The 18,239-nt window shown below is 51.1% G+C and overlaps 1 protein-coding gene across 1 annotated transcript in view; it reads right to left on the minus strand.

Annotated features, from left to right (window-relative positions):
- The window catches only part of LTBP2 (latent transforming growth factor beta binding protein 2), a 67,848-nt gene that overhangs the window by 47,959 nt on the left and 1,650 nt on the right, over positions 1-18,239 (minus strand). Inside the window, exon 3 of the mRNA XM_009319482.1 lies at positions 13,175-13,418. Within this exon, the coding sequence (XP_009317757.1) occupies positions 13,175-13,418 (244 nt within the window). The remainder of the gene's footprint in view (positions 1-13,174; positions 13,419-18,239) is intronic.

The raw sequence follows: 18,239 nt of genomic DNA on the forward strand, positions 1-18,239 counted from the left end.
GAGGCTACTGCTGCCTCCAGCCACCCAGAGAGGCAGCGTGCTGCCCGTGGGGCTCGGAGCAGGGTCGCACGGAGGGGAGCCGCTGCAGCACTGGTAAGTCCACCCCAGCTCCTCCAGCCCACAGCCTGCGTGCGCAGCTCCAAGGTGAGAAGGCTCAGCCAGGACGGGGGCTGAGTCATGCTCAGCCCCTGATAACCTGCCAGCACAACAGGCGGGTTCTCCCCTGGTTTTTAAATGCCGAACAATATACTCGGTGTCTGTCTTGTCCGTCTGCCTGTCCCTTTGGCTAGATGCCCTCCCTGCTTGGGGCCACGGGGACCAAAATCAGTGATTCACTTCCCCCTTTGTAATGCTCGGCAGTTGCCGATTTTCCACTAAAGCATCACAGAAGAATGGGCAGCCTCAACACCAGTGTCTGTGTCTACAGGGGGAGAGAGAAGCAGCCAGCCTTGGAAGGCAGCAAATTGACCGCAGACCAGAAACTTCCCCTTTCTTGGACTCCGAACAGGTTCCTCAGCAGGCAGACAGGATTCGTAGCTCAGGCTCTGGGCCCCGGAGCACAGGGGAGGCATTGCTTAGAGAGCACTCAAGTTTATTGTCAATTAGCTCACAAACATGCTGACAAGGAAGACAGCTCTGTTAGGACTCGGGGAGGAGGGGGGAAACCACACCATACAAGGCACCTGACTTCAAGCCCACCCACATTATGTCTATAAATCCTGGCTCAGTTTATTATCCCCACGAGCAGCAGAGATAGCTCTGAAACCTGCCGGCTTCAGGCTTCCCACTGTCCCTCCTGCGGCTGCCTTCAGCCCTGGTACCCCCTGTGCAAGTGAGGGAGACACTGAAGCCTGAAGCCCCCCACCCCCCAGGGTTTAGTGGAAGGCAAGGAAGTTCTCCTGGCCAGGAGAACCAGCCACCAACCTCCCCCAGGCAGGAGACCTTCCCGGCTGAGCCAAGCAGGACCTGTGTACCATGAAGGCCACAGGAATGACCATCCGGGTGCCTTCGTGCCCGATTCACAGTCACCTGCAGCCAGATCTCATGCCAGACGGCACACCAGGCACAGGCACCTGGACCGTCACAGGGACATCAAAGTGAATGGCAACTCTATTGCTTACCACAACAGATCTCAGCTGCCAGAGTTTCCCCTCACATGTCCACCTGCCACCACATAGTGCCACAGGCACAGCTCACACACAGTCAGGTCATCGGGCAAGCAGGAAGGGAATCATCCAAATCCTCCCTCCCCTGCGAGACCTCGAGAGCTCCTGTGGGCAGAGGTGCCACTGACAACACTCTTTGCCTTGGGCACAAAGAGCACTGCAAAAGGGGGGCTGCACAGGCAGGAATGAGGGTCAAGCTCCCTGCCCCACATGCACACTCAATGCTGCTGGCACATGCCCAGGAGTCACATCAGTCCAGCACCCAGATGTCACCACTATCCCTCACCACGGCTAGCAAGGGACTGTCACAGAGCCCGCATGGCTCTCGTTTTGGACTCTCTCCTGTGCCATCTTGCAGTGGTAACTCCAGATCCCTGCTCCGCTTGACATATGTGCCAGTGGCTGGCCGAGATTTCACTGGATCTCTCACTACAAACAGCAGCAACAGATGTGCAAGTCCATGGGACAGCAAAGGCACCAGCTGTCTGTCCCATGCCACTAAGCTCAGTCCCTCCCCCACCACCACTCTAGCATCTTCTTTCCTCTGGCCACCAAAGCAGTGCCAGTGCTGTAGGGCCACCCGAGCTGGCTCTCAGCCCACCGTGCAGTGCATGAGAACAAAGAGGGAGAAGGAGATGGGCTGTGAACACTATTTTTATCTGATCAGGAGTTGCCAGACACCGCATAAGTGAACCTCTATAAGCACACAGACAGTGAACAGGTTCTCTTTAACCAGTCTCTGGGGGTCTAATTTGCTCCTTAGCCAAAGTGGCTGCTCACGTGTCCCTGCACAGCTCTCTGCTGACATTAAATGCCCTTCCCTTGCCACACGTGCCACCTGCCCCTCTGTGAGTGGTCTTCTTTGAAGCAGTCCAGCTCTCCAAGTATGGGAACAGCACCTGTGTGGCCCAGCGAGGCTGCAGAAACATGCCCTGCGCAAGGGCATGGCATCGGGCTGTCACCAGGAGCAGCAAGCAGATCATGCTCCTGGTTGGATCCATCAGACCTTAGTGCTGACCCATAAAGTGGCCAGAACCATGATTTCCAAATGCCAAGCGTGATGAAAAGCTGTTTGTAATCTGCCTGTCTCCAGAGCTGAATTGTGGGCCAGTGCCTCCCAGAAAAATCAATAGGCAGCCTGCAACCGCTCTGAGTTTCAAGTGGAGCCAGCAGAGGAACCAGGCCAGGCTACTCGATTACAAATGCCACATCTGGGCCAAACCTCGCACACTCCGTAGACTAAAACAGGGATTTACAGGGCGAGGGAGGCCAGGCAAGCTACCACCCCTCTGGCAGAGCCGCCCAGGCTGGCCTGTGGTGTGTGCAGCGAGTGGCAGGCAAGACGGGTGGCTGTGCAGCCCTCCTCTCCCCCACTCAGTCGCTCGCTCCTTTGAGCTGAAGCGGTGAGAAAGCTGCTCCAGTTGGCTCCCCTGCCTGCATGCAGGGGCTGGCGTTCAGCAGCGTGATCAACAGGCATGGCACTGCTGCCAGACGGAGTCGCACAGCCGCTCTCACACCTTGGTGAAAAGAGACCCATCCAGAAGTGTCCTAACAGCTGCCGTCACATGAAGGTCCCCATCAGTGCCACCATCTTACTGCAGACATCACCCCACGGCCACAGCTTTTGCGCCATTACAAAACTGGATGTAAGATGCTGGCACAGTTGGAAGAGCTGGGTTGTCCACAGTGCAACGTGACCACGCCACAGAGGGTTCAGCCACCACCACCAGCCACGGCAATGCCTCCACTGTCCCTCTCCTCCTCCCTGTGGCCCCCAATATGGTGAGCAGCAGGGTCCTGCCTGATAGGGAAAGGACCTGTATTTAGGGCAGAGGCATGCAAGAGGAGAGGACAACATATCAATTTGCCCTTGTGCCCACAAGCACACCGAGATCTCCAGCCCAAAGGGCGGGCCCTCTGTCTCCACAAGACACAACAGCTGCGAGCTGAGGACCCAGCCCCCATCTAATGAAACCTGCTGCAGAGGCGTTCGCCAGAGAAAAGCTCACCACTGGCCGCTGGCAGGTCACCCGTCTCCCCCATATAGCAGGGAGAAAACAAGCACTCTTGAGTTTCATTTCCATCTTGTTGACTAGCAACACTCACCCCCTCCACCAGGCTGCCAACTTCAAAGCTCTGAAAAAACACTTTAGCCTATTCATCCTCACACCCACATGCACCCCGGGGAGTGGGGGGAGCCAGCTGCCTGCCCCCCACTTTACATGGAACACGGAGAGGGCAGGCAAAGCCTCTCTCATCCCAGGTGTGCAACTGGGGTGAAGAGCTTGCGACATACACAGAGGGCATGAGAGCAACAGGATAGAGAAGAGATATGTGTAGTCCTCTCATCTGGAGAAGGGGAGGCTCTTCATCGACAGCACGAGGTGCTGGGAAGTCTCCCACTCATCCTGGGAACACTGTGGATCTAAGACATTTTAATCTATAATGGTTGAACACCCAGCAGGACACCTGGCCTTTGGATCTATTAGCTCTATGTAGTTAGGTCTCCTCACATCTCTCCATCCTCTGCCACACATAGGATTCCCTCACCTGCAGCACTCCCGCCATGACAGCTGTGTTGGGATGTGACACTTTGCTGCCCACTCTCGAAGTCTCAGCCCTGCCAGGGATCGAGGAATGAGCATCCTGGTGATTTTATCCTGTACTGTTCTGCACTGGCTCCATCCCTCCAGTTGCTCAGTAGCCAGAAGACTAAAGCCTGGCTGGGGACCAGGAGCACTCCTGGCCACGTATGCATGATGCCTGGTGGCAAAGCCAGTGCTTCCAGGGGTACCATGACGACGAATCTGCTCTCATACCTCTCCCACATGGCCTTCGATATCCACACCAAGGACCAGCAGGGAGGAGCAGGTTTCATGGCATCCCTGGCGGGAAGGGCTCCGGAGCAGGCAGAAAGGCTGCGCCTGCTTTGGCAGCGCCTGGGCTGCAGCTCCTCAGCAGAGCAGCTCCAAAGCAATGGAGAAGGCAGAGCTCCAGTGTCGTTATCAACCTGTCATTACATCCCTGGAAGAGTTTGGCACTTTGCTGTTGTAGAAAACCTCGTAGTTGAAAAATTAGCACGGCCACCCTGCCAAGGCTACAGGCAATCTAATACACCCTGTCTGCCCCCACCAGATAGCCTCAGCCTCCGAGTATGCTCCCCATCCTCCAAGGCTCAGTTTTGCAGATGTGGGTCTGTTAACCATTCCCCTCGGCTCCCTCCCTCCCTCCTTTTGTAGTTCTCAGAATTCCTTCCAATTTGTCAAGATCTTTTCTGGCAATAAAGAATACCTTGACTCAGTGCAGGACCCCAGGGTGCGCAGGAAAAAAGTCCATGCGACTTGGGTCTTTTGCCTCCAAAGTCCCAAGCAGCGCCGGTCTCTCGTACACGGCCATGCTGCATTACTTTCTACTGCCTACTTTGCTGTTCACTCCTATTCTGCAAAACCTCAGCCTCTCCTTCTTCCAGATTTCTTCCTCCCATGGAGGATTTTTTTGCTTCAGCTGTAATAGACAATATTTTTCCAGCCTGAATCTCTTCTTAGTTCCTGCCTATATGTTTAGTTTCTGCATGTCCCTGAAGAGAGCCTCCACACAAGTGAGACAAAAATGGGTTGGTGCGGAGAGCTGGGTACCTATCCCATCCAGCACCAGGCACTCAGGGCAGCACTTCTCAGGGTGCTTCTGAAGAAAGGAGAGGAGAATGATCATATTTTATATGGAGACCTCTACATCTCCATTTCAACCGCTCCTTGTACCAAATCAGCTTCAATTGATCCCTTGTGTCCAGCCAGCACTTGGTGATTTATGGAAAACACTTGAAACCAAAGAGAACAGCTTTGATTTTGCTTAAGTACCAGCTTAAACCAAATAAGGCAACAGACGATCAGGTATGAGAAACTGCAGTGTAATCCATATGCACAAGGGAGCTGAAAGCAAGCTGGACGACAATCCTAATTCAGGCATTAGGGAAAAACTCTCCAGCATTTGATCATGTGGCCTTAGCGCTCTTCTAACATCTTTCTTTTTTATAGAACTGCTATATAAATTGTATTGTCATAAATGTCCCAAATGATATATATGTATAGTATATAAAATAGGCTATAAACTGGATTTTCTGTACTACCCCACCTACCACATGTACAATGCATTTGCCCTGTACCCTGCTCTCTTGCATGTAGTCTCAGACTAAGCTGACAGTAGCAGCATTTTTCTTTCAGTTAGAAGGAAAAGTGCATTTGAACATTTTCTCCCAAAGCCTAGAGGCTGAATTAAGTTATAGGAATGGCTCCCAAGGAGGTGCAGAAGAACCAGGCCTAATGTAAAGACCATATTTGGAGTTTAAAAAGAGCCTGAAAAGCCAGCTATCCTCCTGCTGCTCTGAAGCATATGCAACCCCCTAGAAAGTAAATACATAAAACACATAAACCAGAATGGTGCTGACAGCTTTAAAACACTAGAAAGTAGAGCAACTGTATCTGGTGCCAGGCTAGAGAAGGTATATCGTGTAATTTAAAAATAGAAGTATTTTTATATAAGAAAAATGACATTTACACTCCTCTTGGGTAGCTTGAGTTTTTTCTTTAGGCTTCCCAGCCAGCTTGCCAAGGCCTTTCAACTATGTCAAAGCAGGAGAAGGGCTGAGATCTGGAGCTTATGGAGATCGCATTGCCCTGAGTGGAATCTCTTTTCACATATTCTCACATGGACTGGCACTGGCTTTTTAGTTTCAATTTTTTAACAAGGCCTCAGATATCTACTAAAGTTGGCTCTGGATCAAGGAACGTAAATGTTTGGCCACCTTGTGAAAACTATCTTGCCAAAGGGAAGCACCTTAGAAAGGTGCAATTGGGGCTTATCTGCACTGGGAAAATATGCATAAACACACTGCAGTGGTGGATGGCAAGGCTGGCAACAGTGTTTTACCCCATGAGTTCAACGTCATGTGCTATGGATCTCCTGGGCTGGTCCCATACCAAGCAAAGTAGGAAACCTGCCACAGCCCATGCCATGGGAATGCACTTACACAGAGGGGCTTCTCAGCCAGCATCAGCTTTTATTTTCTCTTCTATTTGGGTAGTAATAAATTGGAACCCTTGTAAATGTAAAGTGAGTGACAGTCATAAGTGAGCAGAAGAGCAGGAGGTGTGATCAGTAGGTGCGTGGCTAGTACAGAACTCCTCCTAGCACTATAGGTATCATGGACAAACAGGCCTGGGCACTCAGCAGCAACCCAAGTAAGGCAGTAAGAAAGCTCCCCTTTTCCTCATAAACGTGGAAAGTTCAAAGCTGGCAAAACAGGAGGCTCCAGATCCTGCTTTAACAATTAAGACAAATCTGTCTCTGTTTGGAGCAGCATCTTTAAAAAGCAAGTGATCTTGCAATGAACTTTCATTTTATCTGCTAGTCCTCAAAGACAACAAGCTAATCAAGCTGATTTTGCCAAGCCACAGTTCTGAATGTCATGTTTCGAGTGGCCACCCCAGGGTGGAGAGCTTTATGTCCACCCATCAGCTCCACTCTCCGCTACAAAGGACCATGCTAGATATTTGACTGCCGCCAGAACAGGAGCTGGTTTCAGCCAATTTTCAAAAGGGGGGAAATATACTTTCTCCATCCAGCAACCTCTGCCGCACACCCAAGATCCTGCCTTCTGCTTGCTCCCCGCTGTTCTCATCCTTTGCTTCCAGGAGAGAGAATAGAGATTTTGGCACAGCCTCCCTGCTGGCATCAGGTTCCTGGTGTCCCCAGGCCAGGAGCACTTGCCACACTCCTCAAGGGCCGTCAAGCCCTTCTTCTCATCAGGAAGGGAGATGACTCCTCCAGGGTGCTGGAGAGGAGGCTCTGAGATCAGGAGTCAGTGGGGCGAGCATGTCACAACTCAGCCTTCTTCCTTTTCCATCCTGAAAAAAACAGGCAACTCCCAGCAACTGCCTTGCCTAAACAGAGCCCTCTCAGAGGAAGCTCCCTGCCCTCAAGAGCTTAGCCGCATTAAGCTGTCTGCACAGTGTCTAAGCACCTTATAAAAGGACAGCTATGTCCTTTTCCCTTGCCTGGGTTGCTGGGAAAATGCTTTGCAGGTCCCAGTCATCTCTTTTCTGTAAAGAGGAAGGATGCCTTGCTTCCCAGGCAGCCCCCGTCCAGCACACACATCCCATCTGGGCAGCACAGCTCCCTTGTGTAGGTGCTGGTCACAGATTTATGCCCAGCACTCCCGCAGGAGGGACCTTCTTGGGTGGCAGTGGCAGGACCCTCCTCGCGTGCTGCCCGGAGTCAGAGGCAGCTGGCCATCCGTCCCGACGGCGAGGGGCAAGGGCACAAGCCCTTTCCACTCCCTGCTAAATAAACAGGAATTCTGCTGATACTCCAGCCTTAGGAAAACAAAGCTGTTTCCATTTAGCTCGGCTTCTGGGCTGAGGTGCAGCTCCATCTGCACAATCATAGAGTCACAGAATCATAGAATCGTTTAGGTTGGAAGAGACCTTTAAGATCATCGAGTCCAACCATTAACCCAGCACTGCCAAGTCCACCACGAAACCATGTCCCTAAGCACCACATCTACACGTCTTTTAAATACCTCCAGGGATGGTGACTCAATCACTTCCCTGGGCAGCCTGTTCCAATGCTTGACAACCCTTTTGGTGAAGAAATTTTTCCTAATATCCAATCTAAACCTCCCCTGGCGCAACTTGAGGCCATTTCCTCTCGTCCTATCACTTGTTACTTGGTAGAAGAGCCTGACACCCACCTTGCTACAACCTCAGGTAGTTGTAGAGAGTTGCAGAGATTCAGGCTGAGATCAAGAAGAGGGAGGATTTGCAGCTAATCCATGCCAGGAGGGCCTCTAACACCCCCAGGAGTTTGCTCTCCAGAGCACTGCCTGTTCCAAGCAGCACAGTGCTGGGGCCTCCCAGCTTCTGCAGCAGCTAACAAGTCCCCACAGGCTCCCTCAGATGCCTGGGTCTAAACCTCCACTGAGCAATGGCCTGCTGAAGGGACTTGGGAAGTGGCACTCATTGCTCAGCCTGTATTTTAAGGGATGAAAGCTTGAGCATCACCAGCTCTGGTGTCAGCAAAGTAAACCCAGATCTGCCCTTCTCCTAGCCATGTCTTCCCCTGGGCAAGTGCTGAGCTCAGATAAGGCTGCATATATCTTCTTCTTTAGTCCCAGGAAGAAGACATAATGTGCACCATACGGGCAAGCCAAGGATGCAGTGATTCTTCCCCGGTACCCCTCCAAACAGAAGCACCAATGGCTATGTGTAACATGGCAGCACTGGTATCCGTGCTCAGCACAATGCTCAGGCTGACATCCACGTCTCCGTCTTCCCAGGACTGCCAGCATGCCCAGAAATGGATCTTTGACAGCTACACTGGGAATGCCCACAGATCCATTTGCTAACCTTCATATCTGACAGGTGCAAATACAAACCAACCAGTACAACCAGTTGCGTATGACCGGTACAAGCCTGTTGGTCAAGGAGCTGCTGCTTCTCACCAAGGCTGAGGGCAGGAGACTGACAGTAACGTATCTCCTACTGTTACAGTCGTGCTTCCTGGGCTCCCCTGGCAGGGAAGAGAGTGACACCAGAAGGTGACACCAGAAGTACTGTTGCTAAGGTGTCACTGCTTCTGCTTCCAGGCATGAACTCTGGAGAGCCTGAGCACATCTGTCAGAAACAGGGCCATGAAAACAGGCAGCTGCCTCGTCACGCTTTTCACCAAGGCTTTATAGGCTCCTCCAGACTCCCAAAGACTTCCTACCTCCAGAGCAGCCTACTCTCCACAGTGAAGTGGCAGTCATCCTAAGCAGCAAGTCCAACTAGCTGAGGATAAGAAATCATTTTAAAGCAGCCCCACCACTCAGGCAAGTGGGGAATATTTTGGTCTAGGCAGTTCCTGAATAACCTAGGAGGCTGCTCTCCTAACTCTCTCTGAAGACTTGCTTCAGAACACACTGAAATCAAAATCAACCCCATCTCTGCTTAGCAAGAAGGTCTCTGGAGAGGATTCATGGGTTTTGCTGCCTGCTTATACGGCATCTAATACAGAATTGTTCTAGTGCCTGACTTCAGAGCTTCTGATTGCTACCTCCGTACAAACACAAATAAAGCCAATTGTCCTGGTTTCAGCTGGGATAGAGTTAATTATTATTATTATTATTATTATTATTATTTCATAGAAGAAGTCTTGAAATTTAACCATTAAATTTAACGGAGAAAGAAGAGTAACTCAAAACCTTGGAAAATTACATAGATCTCCAGTGCTACTCTTTAAAAGACTTATTCAAAAAATCTACTTAAAAACACATTATACTCTCTTAGCTTGTTTTGATCTTTTAATTCAATTGATTTGTCCTTGGAAATCAATGGACCACAAAGAAATTACAGTTGTATTTTCCATGTCTAATGCAGAATCTGTGAATAAAAATAATTATCGAGGCCACCGGCCAGGTGGAAAATTCTGTTCATTTTATCTCTGTAGTGAAAGCTGGAGTATCAGACACATTCAGATACATGAGAAATTCACCTCTGTTATGTTTCATCCTCTTCAGCTCTCCCCTATCCCACCGGGGGCGGGGGGAGTGAGTGAGCGAGCGGCTGTGTGGTGCTCAGTTGCTGGCTGAGGTTAAACCACGACACCAATATACACACAAATAAACTAAAGGAGAAAGCAAATTCACTCATGTGAGGATTCATGTCCTGTCTTGGCACAGCACAATGAGGCTTAGCGGTCTGTAAGTTCCCACTCTTGTGCAACTCCTCCTTGTTAGCAACGCGAATGTGCAGGGAGGTTGGGGACTCGTCGTTTGTCCTGGATCTCATAGTCTTCTCACAACCACTGACCTGGAACCACCAGCGTCCTCTGTCCACTGAGAAACCCAAGAGTTTCTTCTACCTTTTCCTTATCAACAAATCAGACAAGCAAGCCAGCTGCTGTGAGAGCATGGTGGGCTCACTAGAAAGTCAGTGTCCCACCAGCACAACCCATCCTTAGCCAGGAGGAGACCAAGGACTGGAAAACCCAAGCTGTTCCTCTCAGACTTGACAGTGAACTGAACTCCAGTGAAGGTGACTCTGAGCTTGCAGTGCCTAAGAACCGATCCTTGTACTTGCAAATGTGAGCAAGATCTACCCAGTTCTGCAAAGGCCAATATGCTTCTTGCTTTTGCTGACTGCCCAATTGTATGGAGAAAGCCTGACGCAGAAGCACAGAAATTACTTTAGAGGTAGCACAGAAATAGATGATTTTATGACTGCAAGAAGCAGGCTCCATGTTCAGACAAGTCTGAGAGCATGGTTTCATGAGACAAATGACCAACCTAATAAGTGGTTTCCACCAAAAGGGGTATCCACCCCTTTCCTCCCCCCGCAATGCTAGCCTTGCAATTCTGTTCAAACCTTTTGGTCCTCACGTAATCTTTCAACAAGTCAATTTAGCCCACTGAAGTGACAGAAAATTATCCTTAATTTTGATGTGTTAGTTTTTTGTTGAGCCAACTTACCCAGGGGCCAGATGAGCACCAACACCAGTGCAAGGGAAGCAGTGGGAGGGCATGGCCAGGTGCAACAGCAGCAGGAGTGAGCCTTCGGCTGCAGACACTCATTCTTACAGGCTCCACAGCTAGCCCAGAAGTTGGCAGGCTGAAGGGAACACTCAGAAATATTTGGGAAACAACCCATCTAACAGCAGCAAAACTTTTAGGTCATACCAGTTGTCTGCCATATGTTATATGGTCCACGGACAAAACCCAAGCAACTGAATTGCACGGGAAAATGCCCAGGGGCTGAAGTGAGGTGTCTCGATGCAGACAAATGCCAGGGTGCAGGCAGCCCCACACCTGCCTGCACAGCACCGTGACGCATTGCCCGGGCAGGAAAGGCACAGCACAGGACGGATCCAGAAGGCAGTCAGTGGTGGCCGTGTCCTGGGGTCCTACCTGCGGCCATCACAAAGGACGAACGTCAAATACTCTTGCCGAATCTTGTGGGATAAGGCGACGTCCTATGGCCTCCATGGGGAGGGAAGGAGGAAAGGCACGGCATGGTCCTTAATGGAGTCCTATTTCCTTGGGACAGCGCCAGAGGATTTAAGGTACAGCAGGCAGCTGGGCATTCAGCAATCCCAGCTCAGCGATCGCTAGACGCTGTGTCTGACTGTCTGGACAGGAATGCTCTGCCAGTGCCTGCACAGCCCCCCATCCTCTGCGCAGAGCCTGAGGTCATGTTCCTTACTGGGAAAGCCTTCAACAGGTGCTGTATCTCCAAGGGCATTGCTCTCCCTCCCCTCCAGTCCTTGCGCACAGAGCAGTGGCACGAAGGGGTAGGAGGAGGTCATCACTGGGGGGAAACTTGTCAGCAATGACCAGGATTGCAGGCACGTGCGAGGGCTGCGTGCTCGCTCGGGCACCAAGCCTCTCTCAGGGCAGCGATGACAGGGGCTTGGCCACCTCTCCCTGGCAGCATCACCTCTGCCTTGCCTGAATTTGGTTCCCATCAGATAGTCTTTCATTTGGGCACCAAGATATGCCAGCTTCAGTGAACTACTTCGTGTCAGTCAATTCCTCGTCAGTCATTTGAGCCCCTCCAAAACTGTAGATGGCCGAGAGTAAGTGTCTAGAAATGTCTCCAGCCCATGCATTGTCTCTGCTTCAGAAGAGACAGAAAGGCAACAGCTACTTTAAGTGCAACAGACACTTTAAAAACAACCTGCAGAAATACAGAAAAACAAAGGCTGACCTGCCATCTCCTCGGGCAGCTCTAAATGACGCTGACAGAGAAAGTCAAAACAGCTCAGAGAAGAAAAGGAGAAACTGAAGTTACCTCCTGGGTAGGCACCTGTAATTTGCTGTAATGTCTTCCTGACTACGACTGAGGGACTTCTGCTGGAAGCCATGTGCAAATTCTCTGCTGTGGTGGCTACCAACAAAACCAGTCTTTCTGGCCCCGCAATTGGGTGAGTAGCAGCAAGAACACAGGCCTTTAGGGGTGGTGCAGTCTAACACTTTGCTCCCGTGTCCATGGACTCTTACAGAAAAGCGGAGTGATTTTTTAAAAAAACAAACGTGTGGGTTGTGGTTCAGCAAGCAGGCACCATTCCCACCTCTCCATCCCCACTGAGCTGCCAGCACCACAGAGGTGCTTGTCAGGGAAAGGTACCTTTCCCACCTTTACTGCCTCCTTCAACAGAAAACCCACAGCTCCAGAGGGACTTCACAAAACACAAAGTGTGGAGGAGTTGCAGCTCGGGTACAAGAGCACCTCAGCACTGACCCGAGGCAGGGGGGCAAAAGCCATAAGCTCTTCCTCATCCAAAAAGACTGGATGATGCCACAGTTGTCATTCCGAGCTTAACATGCTCCTCACAGAGTCTCTCCTGCACAGACCTCTGTGAGCTCCAACAGCTGCATCTTTGCTTCCCTACCCAATATACAGGCGCCTGCCTGGGTACCAAAATGACCCACACCACAGCAGGGTGACACAGAAATATGGAAGAAATGGCTCAATAACGGCTAGAGTCTGCCAGGAGACATCTCCGAGTACCATCACTTTGCTCATACCGACATTTAATAGCACACCTCATATCTATGTACCCTCCCGTGGATACTACCTGGACATATTGCTCTAAACACATCCTTTTGGGAAAGAGATTTAACCCGCACTCCTCCATCCACCCTGCTGCTACCGCTAATGCTGGTCATCAACTGGACAAAGGCAAACTGCTGAGCTTCATGGTCTTCCTTCACAGTGAGACTGCCACTAGCCTGTCCTATTCTGCATGTGCCTGGGGACCGTGACACAGTGCTGGCACCAAACCGAGTCCCTTGGAGGGACAGCAGGGCCTGAACCCTTCCATCAGCTCCCACAGCCCGGGCAGCAGCCTCCACCGGGAGCCGAGCTGCCCAATCTCATGAAGCAGAGGCTGTGGCCCAACCAAGCACGACGTTAGCTGCCTGCAGGTTTCGGGGGGGGGGGACACCATACTGCCAGGAACCGGGTTTGACTTACACAGCCGGGACGTGCCGCGGGACGGGCGCCTGAGCCCCTCGCAGGGAGGCATCCCGCCCTGCCGTGCTGGTCCTCCTCCGGAGGGAGCTTGCGGGGGACTGGTAGGCGGCAGCAGCACCGGGCGGGTGATACTCCTGCTCGGGAACGACTTCTTCGCACCGGGAGCCCTGGAAGCCTGAGCGACAGGTACAGACCTGGGGACGGCTGCAGGAGCCCTTGTTCTGGCATGGTGGGTCACAGACAGCTGGAGAGACACAGAAAGGTGGTTAGTGGACACGGGGCTCCCGGCAGCGTGCTCAGCCCCACGGTGGTGACACCTGGCTGGGGCAGCACAACCAGGGCGGCCCCATCTCTTCCCTGCAGGCAGGTGGCTTTCAAAGTCTCAGTGTTACTGCTGCCGTGGGTCCCTAACACAAGGTCACAGCCATCAGAGACTTGTTTCTGTTCCCACTTCTCCACACTGGTCTCTGCAGAGCTCTTCTCCAGCAATAATCACTTCAGAAAGCTCAAAAATGAGCAGCATGGTCTGCAGAGAGCATACAGCCTCCAATACTGCCCAAAGCTCCCTGAGCAGGAGTAGGACCTCAATTCCAGAGCAAGGGGAGGCAATGACTGCCAGATGAGAAGACAGATGACCATGCACTATCACAGCCTCTTGGGAGTAGTTTGCGTGTTACCTTCCTGCTTTAGCCCGTTTTTGGGGTCTTATTTGCATGGTCCCCCCGGCTGTCCCCTCCAGACCTTTCCAGCTCTCCCTCCGCAGCTGATTTTGGGAGTCACTGCACTTAAATTCCTCCACAGCTACGGGGACTTACAGTTCATTAACTTCATGCCCAAATCACCCTCTGAGCCTGTGTGTGTTCCTAATTACAGTACATCAGCTTCAGTTTGCACCCCGGGAGGAAAGTGCTATAATTATACACCGGACCCTAACACTTCCCAAGTCAACAGATGCCAAATTGGGTTTATAGCCCAGCCAGCAAGAGCCAGGAAATCACAGCTCACTCAGGTAGGACCAGGCTCGTTCTGAGCAAGAGTAATTGAAAAGGCACTGGAAAACAGTGTCCTCCCTCAAAGAAGGAAAGGGCCGGCTGGCCAAAGGGTAATGAAACCTCATCGGACAACACAAGATGGACATTAACCTCCAGCCACGTGGGAACCCTGTGGATGGGTTGAAACATGCAGCCACCGCTTCTGCTGAGGGCCCCTTCCCGAGGACTGCCCCAGGGAGGCTGCAGGAGCATCTGACATCCCACCACCTTCGCACTCAGCTGATGGGGTTTCATAAGCACATCCCTCCCTCTTTGGCTGTGCTCTCCATCCCTGTGAGATCGAAGCATGCCTGCAAGAAACACTACTTCTGGGCAACAAACGTGCAGAGAGCTCTAGCCTTGTGTGCCATCCACACGTCATCCCGCTATTGACCAGTGAGGAAAGTCCTTGTACAGGCTCTGAGGTCCTTTCACAGCAGTATAGTCCCCACAACCCTTCCCTCACCCAAAACTGGACTGCCATCAGCTTTTCCTAACTAGATCAGGGATACTTTGTCTGGAATGCTTCATTTGACCTTTATTGCCATGTTAACACGCAGGAAGAGAGGGAGATCTCAAAGAAAGGGAAAACCCGAGTCACATAGGGCTGTATATGTTAAAGCCGGAGGTTTTGATGAAATCCCCCAGTAAAATCAGTCACCACTGCAGACTCTGGAACAGAGACAGGGTCCTACTCAGGCAGGAATTAACCATCGCAGGAATTAACCATCTCTGGAAAGTCTGGCACTCCAGAAGTTGATGTAATTTATAATATAAAACTCAGCTGTGATTTAAATAGGCTGCCAGTCCCTACCGTTATCTCCCAATAAATGCCTGTTTTAACAAATGCCACCAGACCAGGAAGCCTGGCATTGAAAACAACCGCTTCACATGCTGAAATACTGCAGACCCGCAATGCTGGGACCTGGGATCACAGTGGTTCTCACAACCTCTCCCACTAACCACGTTCATGACTGTTCCATCGAGCACGAAAGCAGTGATAAGCGACCACGCACTCTAAAAAAACCCTAAGGCAGCTGACATAGAGAAGAGGAAGAAGGGAATGGGATTAATCTTCTGGTCCCTTCACACAGGATGGGTGGGGAGCTGCCCTAGCTGAAATATTCCAGCTCTAGGATTAATCCCCTTCCTGGTTGCCTTTGCAGACTCAGGAAGAACTTGGAAGAGCTTTAAAAAGTCACTGGTTTTCACTCAGTCCGGCTATGTGATGTAGGGAGAGCAGATCATTCAGCAGAAATAGTGCCAATGCCAAGTGTGTGAAATCACGAATTGGGCCCCAAAACCATAACATTGATAGAAGAAACAAGACGGTTAAAAAAAAAATATATATATATATATGGAATCTTTCTCTTTGCTTTCTGGTTTCTGAGCCCAGGGGTTACTCTCTGGGGAGATGTCTCTTCCCAGCAGTGGGGGCTACAAACAGTTTCTGTTAAGATGACAGCCATTCATTTCTTCTCACTGTAGTCTCATGAAATCACCTGCTCCAAGAGCTGGGGCTTTAGGGAAAGCAAAAAGAGTCATCTCAAAACCCTTAATAAAAGGATGAGGTTTGGAGCACTGCTGAAGTATCATTAGTGGCAATGCCAGTTTGTTCAAGAGCATCTAGCAGTGCCCTCACTGATCAAGTCTGGTGCTATCTGGTCTTCAGTGCATGAGGTAACTCCTCCCTGCAAGGTCACACTGCAGGGACGACTGCGGCATGACTCTGACCACCCACCTAGGCCAGGCAGGCAGGACCGTCAGAGGGGAAGGTCACCAAGTCCAACCTCCCATCACTTTGCAGGCACACCCGGCCCAGGACTGAGCAATGGCATTGCAAGGTGACATTCAATTACTCTGTCCCTGCTGCTCTGCACGTGCTCTAGGTCTAGGAGAGATCTTCACTGTAAGCAGCTCCTGCTCAGTCCCATTTAAATGTGGGGAACCTGTCCATCCAGCTAGGCGTCCACAGGAAAACCAGGAAGATGCTGAAGGACTTGTACCACTGGGGTGATTTAGTCCACTTTCTCATGGAAAAATTTGCTTATTGATGCAGAGTAATATGTAATCTCAGTTCTAACTTAAAGCTCTGACTGTGTTAGCAAAGCCAGAAGGGATGGACAATTTAACACAAGTGAGAGATCTGTGCAGGCTGACAGGCAGGGAGATCAACAGCAATGCAGGAATAACAGAGAGGGAAAACAGAACTTCAGTGAAAAACAGTCTGGGCTCGAAAAACCCTACAGTCACTGTACAGGAGAGAGACAAAAGAGAGCATGTGAATGTCATCTCCATTTTGCAGATGTGGAAAAGCCCCAGGTGCTAATGCGAATGTCTGAAGACATAGTGTGAGACCACAGCAGAGCCAGCAACTCATCCTGGAATCCCTGCGCCTCCATCCAGTACCTTAAATGCAAGATCATCTGTACAAGATTAGAAAGTGCATGAATTTATTTAGTCCTTCCCAACACGCTAATTAAAAATGTTTGTTTTAAGCTTTAAAATATCCATCTCAGAAAAAAGCTCACCCTGCATTACCAGCCCAGCTGAGGCTGCTATCTTGGGAAGCAGCAGAGAACCATAGTAAATAATGCTGATGAAAGTGGAGGTTGATGAACTAAAGTTGGGAGGCTGAGCAAGAGGATTCCCCTGCTCTGAAGCAGAGGGGAAGGATGATGAGCTAATAGGCAGCAGCTAAATTATTGACAAGTGCACACTGCAGCCCCTGCAGCCCCTGAAATACGGGCAGTGCAAGGGGGCTTCCAGCCAGCTTGTGTGTACGGGTTTCTTCTCCACCAAACCCAAGACATAAAGCCCCGAGTCTCACCCCAGGATGAAGTTAAAGAGGCAGGAGGTTGGATGAACTCCGCAGGCCCAAGTTCAGACGTAGCTCATTATCCCTAATGTCCCCTCCTGCAGGAAGACCTCTGGAGCCCCACAGGATGCCCTGTATGCAGTTCAGTGTGGTGACCTGGCAGTGTGTGGGTAGAAACCAAGCCCATTGCAAGCGGGCGAGATCTTCCTCCTAAACTCCCTTAGCTCACTTCCACTTTCCCAGGAAACATCGGTGTCCCGAACAGAGAGATTTCTCTTTTTCATCTTCCCAGTCATTGACTCTCTGAGAACCCCCCAAGTCCTCGCTACACTTTGGTCCTCGAAGCTGGAACAAACCAAAAGGCTAGAGAAATCTGCCCACGGCTTGAGTTCAGTCATATGCAGAGATGTTGCAAGAGGAAAGTCCCTGGAAAAGCATGGGTGGAGAAGGAAGAAATCACCACGCTCAGTAGGTAATAGGGAGCAGATGAAGGCAACAATTTGGCTTATCCTCTCTCCTGCACCCAGGCTCAGACCCATCAAAACCAACGTCCTGCCCAAGACCCGAATGCCAACTTCTTCCCTGCTTCATCACGCTAAGAGGTTCCCACTGGCTGCATTTCTACCCCGCTAACCTCCCTGATATGCCCCATATCAAAGACCATGGGATCAGACATTAAACAGTATTACAGTGCAGAAACTAACTGGGACGGGCTGTCCAGCTTGCCTCGGCAGCCTTAAAAACAGCCAAACATCCCCAGCAGCTTGAACTCCAGCAGAAAAGCCAGGCAAGGGAGGTAGCTGGGAATGAAATGATGTCTGCACATCATTGGTCTCCACCTAAGACCTGCCTGAGATTTACCATCCCCGGTCGGGAGGACACTGTCAGGCCCGATCATGTTGACAGTGTCCTTTTAATGAATCCTTGGGAACAAGGGCCCAGCACCTGAGCAATCGCTAGACAGCCTGAGTGGCTGCGAGCCCAGATCTACTGCTCCTACAAAAATCCCTAATGAGAGAAAGATGCTGCCATCGCTGGCCCCGCGCTCTGTTTACAGACGCTGTCTGGCAGCACAGCACGCTCTCTACCGTTTGGCTTCTGTCGGCAGGGGGGAGAGGGAGAAGGGAGGTGAGCCAGCCCTTGGCCCCTTGCTCCCGAACAGCGATGGCTAATGCAATTATCCCAGCGCGGCCGAAGCGCCATGAGATCCCGCGGC

Source organism: Pygoscelis adeliae, unplaced genomic scaffold (genome assembly GCF_000699105.1).
Source record: "Pygoscelis adeliae isolate BGI_AS28 unplaced genomic scaffold, ASM69910v1 Scaffold71, whole genome shotgun sequence".
In the NCBI taxonomy this organism is placed as follows: domain Eukaryota; kingdom Metazoa; phylum Chordata; class Aves; order Sphenisciformes; family Spheniscidae; genus Pygoscelis; species Pygoscelis adeliae.